We start from the raw sequence: 16,208 nt of genomic DNA, 5'->3' as shown, positions 1-16,208 counted from the left end.
GTTGCGCGAAGTTAGACGCCAGATTGCGAGACGAGCTTCTTAGGTTAGTGTAAACATTGTATATGACTGGATTGTGCGTCTAGACGCAATGACAATCATGTAGCCATCTATTATCCTGAATACCATGATTACCGCAAAAGACACGCCGCATATTGCTTGCTGGAAAAATCCGTTGGCTTGTAAGTCGTCGCTCGAAGCTTTCGCGGTAAGAACTCCGGGCGACTTAACACAACATACTGTGACACCGTATCTCATCTCTTCAAATGTGCAAAACTTCATCGAAAAAGATAATCTATCGAGAAAAAAGGCAAGTGTCTGTAGTGGTGGCATCATTCCTACTAGCTCAGGCTAGATTCCCTTTAGCTCAGTCGGTAGAGTGATGGCTTTATAAGCGAGATGTCCCGGGTTCAATCCCCGGTTGGACCTTGATGTTTTTCCTCTGTTACATGTCCAGATTTCAAAAAGCGTCAATACGCTCCAATGGAAAAACTAAATTATTTTCTTGATTAGCAAATCTATAACCTGGAAATAGTGTTGGGTCCTAAAATTTGATTTGAGAAAAGCAAACATTGTCAAAATCAGCCAAGTAGGGTCTCTGCCTTAAATTAAAGACAGTATCTTTATTATAGTTCAAGAACGATGCGCTTAGATTGCGGGAAAAGATCTCGAATACTTTAATATTCGATTATAGTATTGATAGTCCTCATCGATAACGAGCTGATCTGCTGCTACAGGAAATGAAACATGTTTGTCTTCCCGAGCAAATCTTTACAAGACTGAGAACCGCTTAATTGAAAATCCTGCGCCCGTCTACCCCAGGGATATAACTCTGCCGGCGCTACTCTTGTTGCTGCATCAAGCGTCTTATCTGAATAAGAATACTTTATGAATGAAATAAATCCTATGATGAAAACGCTACTCATAAAGTAAACAGATTGTAGTTATTGGTTATTGAAATGGCATTTTAACGTTCTGTGCGCATTCACAGCAATTGCGTGGTAACATTTAGATAAATATGGATCGGATGAAGCAGTTTGGGATCGGTGGGAGGACTGGCTTCCTCAGCCTTGGCAGACAACCAATCTCAATCTTGAGAACGGTGAAGAAAAAGAAGACGATGCAGTTATCATTGTCTGAACATGCGGACTTAAGGAAAGCCTGTTTCGTGGGGGGTCGGCGTTACCAAACTTTGCCCTGATGACTCTTTGATAAGATAGTAAGACAATAGGAATTCAGGCCTAGGTACGAGCGGGCTTTGTTCAAATACAATAGACCGTGTATTGGGCTCGAACTGACTTCTTTTAAGTGTTAAATGTTAGGGCAAAATAACTGACGTAAATCTTCCATTGTGGTCTTTGTAATGTACTTCCTAGAAGAGATCCTGTTTGGAGAGGTTACAGTTCAGCTGGAAGCCATATTTCACTTGAACGGTTGCGCTGAAGTCCCCTACGAAAATATTCAATTAGACCCAAGATGGAAGAAATATATCTTTTGTCCGCGACCAAACATTACACGTCTGTGACTTAATATGGGTGATATTGTCTTAACATGACCTTGTGCACACGTGTCGCTGGGTGGCATATTTACCCCCCACGATGGAACTTGCTTGCAAAAGACATTTTTTCAGTGTTTGCAAAGCTTTGTTAACTAAATCAAACATTGCGTCAGATCTTATTACGCGAGACAGAACACTTGATGAGAGATTGTTTCGGTTACTCAAATAATGATTTGCCGACTGATTGGATCCTGGGTTTTTTGCATGTCTTTCCTGATGCTGAATAACCGTGTGGGCCATGTTTGTTATTTAACTGCTGACAGTACTGACTGAAGTTCAATGCATTTGAAGATGTTTTACAACGTATTATGTGATCTGATGCCCAAGATTGGCTTTGTAATCAATTTGATCAGCAGGGCTGGGCGTTCAAAGTATTTCCAATACATTTATTTTAAAGACTGCTTTAACGGAGTTGTTAATCTTAACGTGAAAATCTTGGGATCTTTGGCTAAAGTCAACAAGAACAATAAACGTAATGCAAGCCATAGAAATCCTGGTGGATGATTTACCCTATTGTACCCTTCTAATGAAATGTTAGGGGTAAGAAATGTGATTTCATAGCATTTGCACTGATGGCAAACGTGTTCGTAAAGGAACCAAATTATTCATATACAGTTTCCATGGAAATCCACTACAATTTATCAAAGTACATATTATGGCCATTATTATTCCGAATCAATAAAATTAGTTTCATATATCCTTGATAATTATTCATCACAAACATTTACCTATTTATCGTTAAAAATAGCATAGTAAAGACCACATATCGCCCACTTCGCGCTCTATTTGTATCAAAGTCATTTCAGGTAGCTTTCACTACTGGGTGTTGATTAATATAGTCGCTATCATTTCAAAGTCCAATAAAAATATAAATGATAGGTGAACGCTTTTTTAAATTATAAAATAATTGATTAGTTGATTGATTTCGAGTTTGACCAATTCGTTCAAAAGATCCTTTATTAACCCGATATTTAAATTTAATGTGCCATTATACTATAAAAGACAATAATTCGCCCCACCCTGGCATAATAAAGACTCTTCACTACAGTTATCTGATTCTGCTACATTACCATTTTTTTAAACAAATGCACTGTCTCACAATTTGATATTTTTAATGGAACCTCTAAGTGCTGAATATTAGCTTCTTGATTCGATATTTACCGATATCTTTTCTCAGCGAAATGGCTATGGCTATAGAGAACGGGTTTTTGTATCCTATTAGAACCTGATGTGTTCTTGTTAGAGCAAACAAAAAAGGCTACGAGGCGAGAATCATTGGTAGCTTTCGTGGACAATACCTCTGCTCAAAGACGGAGTCCTAGGCCAATATACCCATTTGGCGGGCGCCTAACCGTAGTGGAACGTAAAAGACTCATCCCGCCTTGTGGGGACATATCGCACAAACTAGATAAAATGAAAAGTTTAAGGAATATCTCGTGATAAAACTCGTAACGTCTGCTACGAAAACAGGTGACAACAAACAAAATGGCAATAAACGAGCAGCAAATCGACTCCATAACTAATTCATCATACAGATCACGCTCTCCCAAGGAGCATGTTTCCAACACTAACCTGTCACCGGATGAAAGAATCCAATTAAAGACATAACGCGGATATTCTCGCGGGAGACATTAGACAAACCTCACAACTACCGTCAGAAGATTACACGTAATTTATCTTTCCGTGATGAAATCTGAGATTCAACAAGAGTCACCATAGTCACGCATTTATCATGGGAAACATGTGGAACATTACGTTGTTTTACCCAAACCTTGCAGTTATGAAAATCCAGGCCGAGCCCAATGCACGGTCTATTGTCTTTGAACAAAGCCCGTTCGCACCTCGGCCTGAATTCCCAACGTTGCCCGATACAAAGCCCGCTCGCGCATAGGCCTAAATTCCCAACGTTGCCCGATACAAAGCCCGCTCGCACATAGGCCTAAATTCCCAACGTTGCCCGATACAAAGCCAGCTCGCACCTGGGCCTAAATTCTCAACGTTCTGCTGTCTTATCAAAGGGAATCTCAAGGCAAATCTTGATACATTGACCCCACGAAACAGCCTCCATGGGGACTGAAATGCCTACACCAGTTGTATAGCTGCAGCTTGGACTCGTAATAATAGCGAGTGCAGCTTCAATCATCAGCGTACATGCAACGGTTATAGCTTATGCCAATAATGTAAAGCGCTTTAAGCGACTGGAACCAGTTCATTGAGCGCTTGCATGTCTCAAAATTATCATTATAAGGACTATTAGATCCGTGTTATTATTAACCAATCTAAATGCTGATGTCGACTAGGGAGCCATCAGACAGAAACAGATGATTGCGTGTGATTGGTCTTTCGTGATGGAATCTGAGATTGATGAGGACGTGCAGCTGGGGAGACAATATCACCAACAGAGACCTTTGGGAGAGAGGAAAGGCCTGGGTTGTTAAAAACGTCATTTGATTTAACAGAGTCGTTAGATTAGACTTACAGTTGGAGTTTCCATTATCAAATAGCACATAAGATGATAAAACTTCAATCTAACCCAATTATCACGCGAAACTAGTATTCCGATTCCAATCCCGATTGAGCCCTCCGTGCAGCGATAAATCTGTGCGGATCGATGAATTGGCGATGCGCTGCACAGAGGCGAGAAACAGCAGTATGACGTCATTGAGCAATTCTCAAAAGAGCACAGACTGAGGTGTAATAATCTACCCACTCCTCTAAATCCCTCCTCGCCCAAAGCAACATGAGATACATGTTGAAATATAGACTCGATATTCAATAAGTCACGCATAGTCAAATTAACGCTTCAGGGTTCAGTATTAACATGGCTATTTACAACAGTCATAGCCAATCCATACCGTGCTGGCTAACTCCTTGGGCTAATACATGGCTAATATAACACCAGTGTCATTTGGTTCGAGTGCTACGGGGCTTATACGAGATATGTCCTCAGTCACTACTGGCATAGTAACTGTACCTTGATAATCAAAAGTGCTAATAGCTGTTTTAATTAATGACCGATGGAAGGAACCAAATGATAATGATTCAAATCTACCACATGATTAGGCCACTGATCACCTCAGCATGGTTAGCATATTCGTACGAGGCTACTTTAAGAGGAAGGAACTTTATAAAGCGAGCCACACAGGATTTTGAGGTTTTGAAAAACCTTTTCCGGCCAACACAAATATGCAGCCTGCAGAGGTTTTTCAGCAGAATCACAAAAACCTTTGTCATATATTCATTAACTTTCGTCATCTTTTTCTTCTTCTTCTTCTGCTCTCGGAATTTATGAGACGCACGCTTGACAGTCAGTCCGTTTTCGGTATGAGAGTCGGCTGTCCTAGAGAGTTCCACCACAGAGGCCCAGAGCTTTGTGATCAGGGCGGTGTCCTTTGGCCATTATTCCTCTCTATTCTTCATTTGAAAACAGGTCTGAAGCCACAGAGCCCCAGAGCTTTGTGGTCAGCGCGGTGTCTTTTGGCCAGTATTCCTCTCTATTCTTCACTTGGGAACAGGTCTGAAGCCACAGAGCCCCAGAGCTTTGTGGTCAGCGCGGTGTCCTTTGGCCAGTATTCCTTTCTATATTTCATTTGGGAACAGGTCTGAAGCCACAGAGCCCCAGAGCTTTGTGGTCAATGTGTCCTTTGGGCAGTATTCCTTTCTATTCTTCATTTGGGAACAGGTCTGAAGCCACAGAGCCCCAGAGCTTTGTGGTCAAGGTGTCCTTTGGCCAGTATTCCTTTCTATTCTTCATTTGGGAACAGGTCTGAAGCCCCAGAGCCCCAGAGCTTTGTGGTCAAGGTGTCCTTTGGCCAGTATTCCTTTCTATTCTTCATTTGGGAACAGGTCTGAAGCCACAGGGCCCCAGAGCTTTGTGGTCAGGTCGATGTCCTTTGGCAAGTAATCCTCTCTATTCGTCATTTCGGAACAGCTCTGAAGCACATGAGCTGGAGTGTGGTCTCAAGCTCCACATCTCATCGAGCAGCTTCTCGTCAGGCTATCTGTAAGGTGTTTTCAGGGTCGGCAGTGCTCTGTACGTAGATGGTAGATCGCCAGCTTGGATGCTAAGATCACATATCCTTGAACACTGCTCCTGCCAAGAGTCTTCCTTTGAATATTTTATTCATTATCTTTTGTGCAAAGAAATTGCATTTAACCTTGAGCATATGGATACCGTGACCTGAGATCATCGAAAAGGCAATCATCCACCCGGCGTCATTATGAAATCGATATAAAGATAATCTCTCATGAGAATCCATCAAATCGTTTTGTTTCGCTAAATGTCTTTCCAGGCAAAACTCGATTGTCGGAAATTATCACTTTTCTGAGCGGATATTTGGAGACGACTCTGAAAGGAAGGCCCGCACCTGGTGCGAAAGAAGGAAATCAGTCTTGGTCCAGCTGGTGGGATGAGGCGCCGAGTGCAAACTTCCCCGATCATAAAGGACGATTACGATGGTATTCGCTTTCACCTGCGGTCACGAAAGCGCCAATTCTGGTCACCTGCAGTCAGGGCAAGTTCAAGAGACTAATCAACCGATAAGCCAATACGAAGAATTTCTGATCAATCATATAGTCCCCCAGAGGAGATTACATTAAGTTTTCGGCCCTTTACCTCGCAGTTGAATGTCTATTGTCTTTAAACAAAGCCCGCTCACACCTTGGCCTAATCACATTGTTCTACAGTCTATCAAAGGGTCATCAGGGCCGTTTGGCCGCCGAAACGCCAACGTAAACGCCTATCCCATTGTTCGACCCCCTATAACTACATTGTATGTCGAACAATGGGATAGTCGTTCGTCACAGTAGGGTACGCTTGTGACACACTGGCGAGAGTGACGACCTCTCCTGTCACTATTACTCAGACAAGCCGATGCACACAACCAGTAAGAGTATTGTCTCACCATCGATTTAAATTTCACACCATCAAAGATCTTTTAACCGACTCCCAATCGCCCACAAACCTTAATTATTGGTTTATATATGAAATTTCAAACAAAAGAACTGAGCTCCTCATTGCTTGAACAGCTAAAGGTTATCTGGGGCTGGCAACACTGGACATAAAGTGTGTGGGGCAATTAGGCACAGGACCTGGAGCAAGGGACAGCCGGGGTGAATCTGATATAAGTACTGACAAGCATAGATGCTAGAGATTTTAATCCATACTTTGTAACGGTGTAACATCTGTGGTTGTTTCCCATGTGTCAGTGTTTCCAAACAATAGGCAGCTAGAGAGACCACGACTTTTCAAACGGGGGGATACACAGAAAAACTTGTCAATCTATTTTTGAGCGTTCCCAAACAATGAGGGGAAACACTCAAAAACAGAAACACTCAAAAACATTACACCGGTACAGTGTCCGTTATTAGGCAGGTTTCATATGAACGCCGAACTGCAAACGACGAAGGTCTGTCTTGATATCAAGTCCAGTGCAAATTCACTTCACGCGCCAGAGCGGTCCATTAGACTATCCTTTACCACTACGTTTCTTCGTCCGGTTGCCAAGAAAAAGTCTTATCACTACAACGCCGGCGTTAGCTTAACTTGGTGTTGAATCTTAGGGCTCAACTGAAGGAGAAGGAGAAGTTAAGGTAACGCTAACGTTATAGTGACGAAACGTGTTTTGAACAACCAAGCCCTGATAGAAAAAGACGAAACAAAATCTATACACTCCTCCAAAGTAAAGGTGCTTTGGATTGATTCAACGCTTCCGGCATTCGCCAATGATTTTCAATTCGATGATTACTCATCTGAGGATATAACAAACTCAACACGTGCGTTATTCTCACGTAATATCAAGTAGTGGGTTTTAATCCATACTTGGTAATATGGGGACAGAAAAACAGCTGCGAAACTACAAAAACGGTTTGGTTTAGGCCTAATGTTATGCTAGGAATAATGTTCTTATCTTGAAGAAAACCCCTGAACCCGAACTTTACAAACTGAAGCACACGCTGATTTCAGAGTGAAGTGGAGAACTCACCAAGACTGAATGTAACTGTTGGCCTATCTAAAATTTGCAAGACATGTCCAAAACCATCTCACAACACATACGAAATTATTATTAGTGATCAGCATTTAGTATGTCGCTACATGAGGAGGTTCATGGAGGCGAATAGGCACAATAGCCTCCTGGTCATCTAAATCCCACACCCAAGTTGTCCCTTTAAATCACTTTTTCCAGGGGGGTATTTTCTACTTCGATATCACGGGTTAAAACGTGATTCTTTGTAATAGAAAATTGAACACACGTACGCCATTCACACCTAGTGTTTTTGACAGGTGACTTCCTCCGCAGAAAAATAGCAGACGGAAAGGGTACTTTAAATGATCCCATCTCCGGCTTACTCAACGTATCCTGTCTCTTAAACTCGGATTCAAGGCCCTCGGGTATCACTTACTGAGAAGGAGAGCTGCATGGTTAATTAAACAAGCTTTTTATCACTCGAAACCGTATCTCGTCTTAAAGAAAGGGAATTCAGGTAACTGTTTTAAAGGGAGGCTATGGGCATTGACAAACATTGCTGTGGGTTGGCGAGATTATGTTAGCTTTTGAAAACGACAGATGTCACCACTCCTATTCAAGGGCATTATCCAAAGCAGACACATGGACCACCTTACCATACTTCTATCACTGCCCCGGAGTATGATTGAAGGCCTTTCGCTATACTCGTTGTTGGCAACTCACCGCTCGGGGACCCTGCCAGACTGGCAAAAAGACGATGAAAATGGTGGTCAAAGGCCACTTCGGCTCAGCTGATACGCAAACTAAAGTTGTCGATCAACCCTCCTACAACAAGTACACTGTTACTGGCCTGAGGATGTTTTAAATTGGGAACAATTGAGTCAATCATAATAACCAATTAGAGCATATTTAGTAAAGATTGTTAAAGGTTTTCACCAAAAAAGTGTTTAAATATTGTTTAATGTCTACTGTACTTATTATCATTATCGTTTGAATCAACAGCAACATATAGCTTAACTTATTTTCTGTGCATGGGTACCGAGACTCTTTTTACCTAGGAAACCATAAGCCTTGTAAACTCCCCAAGGGAAGGTTTATGTTAGCTCTCAATTGAATACGATTGCGACAATGCATGTGGCAGTACTTTGTCATTTCACACCGCATTCCATGCAAACAACGCAAAAATCGCATGCGTTGTGAAATTTTTGCGAAATCGCGTCGAATCGCAAAAGCAGAGGTTTGGACAATAATGGCTGGCGTGCATTTCATCACAAAGCGACACAACATTACCAATAGTGCGCCTTATGATGGTATTATCTTTATGTGGTACCATTGTGTTCCATCATAAGAATAACATCTGTTAAGGACATTCATGATTTTTACAATAAGACGCATATGATGGTTTACTTAAATTAACGATAGCTTGCACAAAATCGTGCTCTGTTATAAGTTTCTTACGATAATCCGCGGCGAATAAAGAAATGCCACGAATAGTGTCTGTTGATCAGAAGAAGTTCGAATAAAATTGGCTTTACTTGGTGTGAATCTTTGGTACGACTAATACTAATCATGCCAGGCTCTGTCGTATTTAGTAGACGAAGTTACGTTAATTTGGTGCATTGCAACCATTTGTTGTCGTCGATATCGTTGTTGCTGTCGTGGTCGTCGTCGTTCGTTTTGGTTTCTGCTGTTGTTTGCTGCTGCTGATGTTGCTGTTGTTGTTAAATTCTAACCTACTTCTAATTCATTGTTATTGTTGTCCTCTCATCCACAGTTGTACGAAATATCTGAAAATATGCTCATGTACATTACATGTGCAGGGTCGCCAGCTTTAAATCTATGATGACATTTTCTTTCGCCCTGCAAGGTTATGTCTAGTTATACAGAGTAGACCATATGACAGGTGTATCAGATATCAAAATACATCGCTTTGAGAGACATGAGAGTGAAAAAATGTCATACGTTTGGTGCGCTTTAATAAAGGAGATGAAAATAGTCAGGAGAGGGTTCCTAAGGCAACGTTAGACGCTGTGGTATACATGTGAGGTAAGACTCTTGCTTATTCCTACGACTACAAAAAATATCGTTTCACAAAAACGTGGAGTATGTCTCTCCACAGTTAGCAGTGTACAATTCTGTAATTGCAACCGATGTCGTTGGAAAACAGTTTTAATGTGTTCATAACAGAATAGGTATTCACCTTGGTAATATTGAACAGAGCTACAGCAGTTTCGAAACTTTTGAATTGCACATTTACCGCATTTTTGTCCGGGAACTTTTTACTGGGTACATTACTGTGTATTGCGCGTGCAATGGACGGTACAGAGATGATAGCTCGTATTTTATCTGTGTGGAGATGGCTCCTGACCACACTTCCGCTGCCAATGACCTAAACCAGGGCTGGTGGACCAAGCAAGACCGAACCTATCACAAGCTACCATTTGACATATGTGACATTTCAGCGGCTCCCATGATGCATTTTGGGCTTTGTATACTGCACACCCAGCTTATAATATCACGTGCAGGATCATCCACCATTAAACGTAGAAAAGACTAAATATCAAAGGCTTGACGACCCGTCTCCAGCAGATTATACGGGAGAGACCGGGCTTCAGTTCCCTGGGAGCTTATTCCGTAATGTTTTTAAATCTGCTCTCTCTCATCCGAAACGTATTTAAGCATATAACCTGACACTTTTAATGATATTTCAACATGGTGATCTAGTTTCAATGAATTGATCACTCCAAACTTCAAAGTCACAAAGAGCCCTTTAGCTATTATGGCAGAGATATCGTGAACTATAATCATATTTGCTCTATGTGTGTAACAATTGGAAAGAACCGACCGTTATCAGATGGTCAGATATACACTTACTAGTTAGTCATTAGTCTGACCATCAGCTGATAACTTTACCGTGCCATGTAGCAGTAAAATTCCATTACGTTCACTTGCCCTTGCCGGTTGATACTTGTCGACTCCCAGGAAAGCTGTTTCGTGCTGGTCGATGTCATCCAGATTTGCCCCGATAACCATTTGATCAGACAGAAAAACAATGGGAATTTAGGCCTAGGTGCGAGCGGGCTTTGTTTAGAGACAATAGACCGCGTATTGGGATAAGCCTGTATCATTTTAACAAAAAACGTAATGTCACTGCTCAAAAAGTATTAACAGAGACTTACTTTTCTCAGCTGTGACACACTAATGTGAAAGGCATGGTGAACATATCCCATTGTCGGGGATGTACGTGTTCTTTTCGCGAGCCACTAAATTTTCGATCAAACAATACATTTTCGCGGCTTTTAATTTCGCGATTCGATATTATTTGCGAAAAATAAAACGCCAGAGAATATTTTGCTGTTTACAGTATCAAACCTCTTTCGATTACACTCCAGAGGCAGTGGACCGGTCTCGTCCCTCACCCTTAGGAGATCCAATTAGGATGGCGCAATGGACTGCGCCGGGAGTATATCCTCTTGTGTTTGCTAATCCCCACTTTTAAACAGTTAAACTGCAAGAACTTTAGTTGTATTGTTCAATATTGACAGTACCTTTCTTAAAGTCGATTTTTCTTTATTTCACTAGAGATTTTAATCCTTACCTGAACTGACTAAACTCAATCTCGACAAAAGTAAAAAAGCGAGTTAACTTTGAGACGTTGGCACTCCGATCTTTAAAAGGTGATTCAAAGTTGTAGCAATGATGTTGTTTAGTCTGAAGGGAGACTGAGATTTCAAAGAGGAGGCAGGATTTACGTCGCGGCCTTGACCCCATGATGTCATGAGTTCTAAATCTTCATTCACACACATAATGTTCATTTTATTTCGCTCTGTTGCGATTTAGTTTTGGGCCCAGTTTCTCAATCCGCGTTAGCAGTAATGTTGATGCTAAGGTCAAACGCTACTATAATTGTAAGTGATATATACTGCAGGTGATAATGCTTACTTGAGATAACGCTGGCGTTCGTGTTTACGTCGACTGAGAAACCGGGTCCTGATCTTGTCAGTCATTGCGTAACGAAACGCATCAAATATAACAGCAATTACTATCCCAATCTTTAGATACCAAAGGGTTATCTCGAATCTTGCGGGAACACTTTCATCTTGTTTTCTCTCGCGGCGAAACTTGAATTACTTTGAAGATAAATGAGATGAACTTAGATGAAAGGAATAAATTAATGTCTGCGGCCTGGTTTTTGCAGCACACATGGTAAATATACTCACAAACAGGCAGAAAATAGATGGCATCGTAAGAAATCATCTTCTTCTCAATCATTGTTAGCACCCTTTGCGGATCGTTCATAACTCAATTGAATATTTTGAAATTCACCCTCCTAAATGTTTCATGCAGCTGTACTTTATAGTATGATATTAGAGCTTGCACAGACCTAAAATGGATGCCTATGACCTAACATGCCAATCTGAAAGAGAAGTCGAGAGTATACTTCGTCATAGGCTTTTTTAAATCTGTACAAATTAACGCCCATCAAACTCTGTAATAGCAATGTAATGATTTTATAAGACCACTTACCCAAGCTGGCCAGAAGCACGAGAAAAAAAATTAATATCCACGACATTTTTAACACGATATGACAATCCAATTCTAAAACGAATAAAGTATTCCAAATTGTTTAAATCACTTTGAACACATCCAATGCAAAGAATGCATTTTGTAGCAAACTCCAAGAAATTGTCATGATAAGTTCTTCTTTTCTGACAAGAAACTTCTCTTTCCTGATTTAAGTTTTTACGATCATTCGGAGCCAAGCTCGTGCCGTGACGAAAATATGCCGCAAATGATATTTAGTTAAACGCGGTGAAACTAGACGGCGCCAGGGCGTTGTATCGATATAAGAATGCATCGATTTCTTAACTTGGTGAACTGATCAGGACATCAGGCCGATGCTATGATCGGCATCATTAGAGAACTAGAAATGAGGCAACATCAATCGGCTTTCGAAGGTCTGTGTCCTGAGCGAATGCTCGTGAATCGGCTTTCATACTTTAGAGCAGTAAGATCAGGTGGGATATTGGGCGATATGAATAAAGTCTAGCAAACGTTTTACTTGTATCTTGTACAGAAAGACTTAGTGTAAATGTATATAGAGTTTTAGGGAAAAGCATTTGCTAGTCTTTATTCAAACTACCCCACCACGACATCAGGTCGGTTGACCGACACACTACTTACAAAAATGAGCCGCCTAGATATTCGAGGTGGACTCGCCGAGGCCATTGTCTGTGCATTTGCATAGGTGGAGTGATTTTTCAGAGTACTTGCTGACCTCTTGTCACTAACTGTTACAGTGTGATCACAAATGTTACCCGTCACAGCAAAATCAGGCGCATGTCGCACAGAAGATGAGCGTAAATGACACCAGGAGATAATGGAAGAAATTGATGTGCTCATATTTCACAAAAGGCAGACAATAGAACAAACAAACAGTCCGTCTCAACCTGCCAAGCTCAGAGCGACATGCGCCTGGTCTTGCTGTGACGGGTCACATATACTAATGTTACACTGCCCTGGGCAGCCGGTGTCACAAATTGACCGACTTGCGTTGACACAGTAAAAAGAGCACTGACCCCAAGATAATCGACTATTGTGCTACTGACACAACTATATTTTGGTAAAAGTTGTCTGGTCACATTCCTGAGTTCAACTAAGTAGGATAAAAACACTTTATAATATGCATGTATATATAATATGAGGTACACACAAACACTGACAGGTATCACCCCTACGAAAGGACGGTGCGCTCCGCCCGACTGTGCAGTTGCCAGGGTGTTTATAAAATAACATGACAATTTCCTCAGAAAACGAGATAGGTGAGAGGGCTACTCCATCTATGTTGGCGGAAGGAACCACGCAACCTATCTGTGTTGGCGAGGCTGGGTTGGGCCCGGTCTACACTAGCAAACATGAACCAACAATTGTTGGCCAACATCGTGTTGGGCCTTGTTTGCTCTTGTTTCCAGTGTGGACGGGTCGAAAAACAAGTGAAAACATCAGCAAACTTGTTGGCCAATGTTGGCCTATGTTAGGCCATGCACCTTCTGAAAAACATGTTGGTTGGTGTTGGGCAATCAGCAGCCAATCAGGGAACAGATTTGGATCATGTGATGGAGCTACTGGGACAAAATGGCAGCCTCAATGAAAGATAGACAATGGCAATTTCAAGAAATTGAACATTTAATTTCGAAATGCGGAAAGCTTCATCCATCCGCAGGAAATTCTTGAGGCTTTTGGGGTCTGAGGCCCTTAACTCTTGAAGGAGGCAGTGATAGGCCCCATGCCTGTCCCTAAGGAGGATCCATGCCCTGGTCCACAAGCATGCCTTTTGTCGGTTGCGGCGGCGAACGCGGTTAACCACAACTGAAAGAATTGCTGCTTAAGCACCGCGCACCGTGTACAAAGGCCGATTGTAGCACCTGCCTATGATATTGATTGATATCCCCATGCACCTAACAATGCAGGGGCTCCCAAAAAAAGCGGGGCTGAAATACCTTCTACCTTACATAACGGCAAAATAAATCTTCAAAAAATCAAGATAACACCTGGATTTGTATTCATACATGATAAAGCAGCTTATCATGGTAGGTGATAAAGTATGGAATTAGTGAAACCTTGGAAACACTGATAAACCTTGGAAACACTCCTTAAAATGCATAAAACACGAAATAATGCCATTCGAACCTAACGTGGTTACGAATCAACATTTGGAGCTTATTTTTACATGATCAGATCGGAATTTTATGGTAATTTAGAAATCTGTCGCATATCCGATTCAATAGTCTATATTTTAAAACAACCCAGTTGTACCTCGCCTCCAGTGTACAGTACTGATCTCCCAAATATGGGAAGACAGTATAGACACGCCCACCACACACCCATAATATGGACCAATAGCGCTCCGCTTATAAATACGCCACCACCACGCGGGGCCTTTTCGATCAGACGAGTTGCTTGGGAAGTTGGGGGCCTGTCATGTATTATGCATGGATAAGGTCGACGACTATGTCTAGGCCTAATTGTCTATGATTGACTGATATTTTATAACAAACGATGAATAAAAGAAGCCTAGTCATGTATGTTTATTACCGAAGTTTGCGGATGAAAATTTCCTTCGCCGTGAGCGATTTCTTACATCTTCCAGTACGCATCGAGGGATGCAGAGATCTTTGTGACGTCACCAGTTCTAAGCGGTTTTTTTATTCACGTGTGTGTTTGTCCTATGATCTCGTGCATCTAGTACCGAGCATAATACTTTATCGTCTATGGAATACAAAACAATCATAAAAACTAATTTTTGCTTCCATTGAAGAGAAATAAAATATTTTAACGACCACAGCGCATTGCCAATTGATGACGTCATCCTCCACATTAAAAATGTTGGCTTCTGAACTAACTGGCAAATTGCTATCAATAAAGTCAGCTGGGACGAGACTGTCAGTTGGGAGGGTATAAATCGTGGAAGGAACGCACCCGATTTCCCGCGCTATTTGCACAGTGATTCCATGGTTTACATTGAATATTACAAGGTTTATCATTGTTTCCAAGGTTTCACTAATTCCATACTTTATCAACTACCGCACCTGCCTATGATATTGATTGATATCCCCATGCACCTAACAATGCAGGGGCTCCCACAAAAAGCGGGGCTGAAATACCTTCTACCTTACATAACGGCAAAATAAATCTTAAAACAATCAAGATAACACCTGGATTTGTATTCATGCATGATAAAGCAGCTTATCATTCCGATGACCCAAATCAGTTTCGAGGGTGACTTAATTCAAAGCCTTCTCCGATATCCCACTTGCATGTATTCCATTGTCGACAAGAATTGGCGAAATCAATTTTTTTGCCCTAGATACATGTACTTTCTTTGGGATTTAAGTGTCTTATCATTCCCTAGACGTCTAGACCGAATAACAAGTCGGAGAAAAGAAGAGCAACAGACAGACGCATCATGCCGCATTATGATGAGATTTCTGCCTCTTATGACGACCTGTTCGCCTTTAGAAAGGTGTACGAACCAGCGTTCACTCAAGACGTGTTGCATTATATTTCTCGGGACGATTTAGATTTCGAGGATATGGTTGTGGCGGATATAGGAAGTGGGACCGGCGCTTTGCTCCAATCATTGGGTGAAGCGGCGACATTCAAGAAATTCCTTGCGGTTGAGCCGTGCGCTGGCATGCTTGAATATGTGACCGACAACGGCGGCACCCCACAAGAGAAATTCTGCATGGATGGAAATGAATTTTCGAAACTGGAAAACGTCCGGTATGACGCCTCGATATTGTACGGAATGGTACACCATATTCCCGAGAACAAATTGCCTGGATTTCTCGCCGGCACTTTCAACCAGATCAACCCAGGTGGGAGCATCGTGGTCAGCACATACACCTCCACTTTACCCTTTCCTTTCTGGCCCGATTTGGTTCGGGTGGCTGCAGAAAATTATACAACCTGGGACAATTTGCAAGAATCGATACGAGAAGCTGGGTTCGAGGATGTCACGTGCGTGAAGCGTTCCTATGGCGATCTGGTAATACCACGTGATGAATGGCTATGGATGCTGCGGAATAGATTTGTGTCCCCGATGTCTAAACTTTCTGATGAGGACATCGAGGAAGGGATCGAATCCATGGATTACCCTGACCCAGTCGTCTTCGAGGAGTGGCAGT

At 41.9% G+C, this 16,208-nt stretch overlaps 1 protein-coding gene across 1 annotated transcript in view; it reads right to left on the bottom strand.

The window, feature by feature from the left end:
• LOC135492408 (mucin-4-like) overlaps nt 1–12,284 on the bottom strand; it is a 66,076-nt gene extending 53,792 nt beyond the window's left edge. The window contains exon 1 of the mRNA XM_064778882.1: nt 12,049–12,284. Coding sequence (XP_064634952.1) covers nt 12,049–12,094 — 46 coding nt within the window. The 5' untranslated portion in view covers nt 12,095–12,284. The remainder of the gene's footprint in view (nt 1–12,048) is intronic.
• Between the last annotated feature and the right edge of the window lie 3,924 nt (nt 12,285–16,208).

Source organism: Lineus longissimus, chromosome 8, assembly GCF_910592395.1.
Source record: "Lineus longissimus chromosome 8, tnLinLong1.2, whole genome shotgun sequence".
NCBI lineage: Eukaryota > Metazoa > Nemertea > Pilidiophora > Heteronemertea > Lineidae > Lineus > Lineus longissimus.
This window is presented reverse-complemented; position numbering and strand designations above follow the sequence as displayed.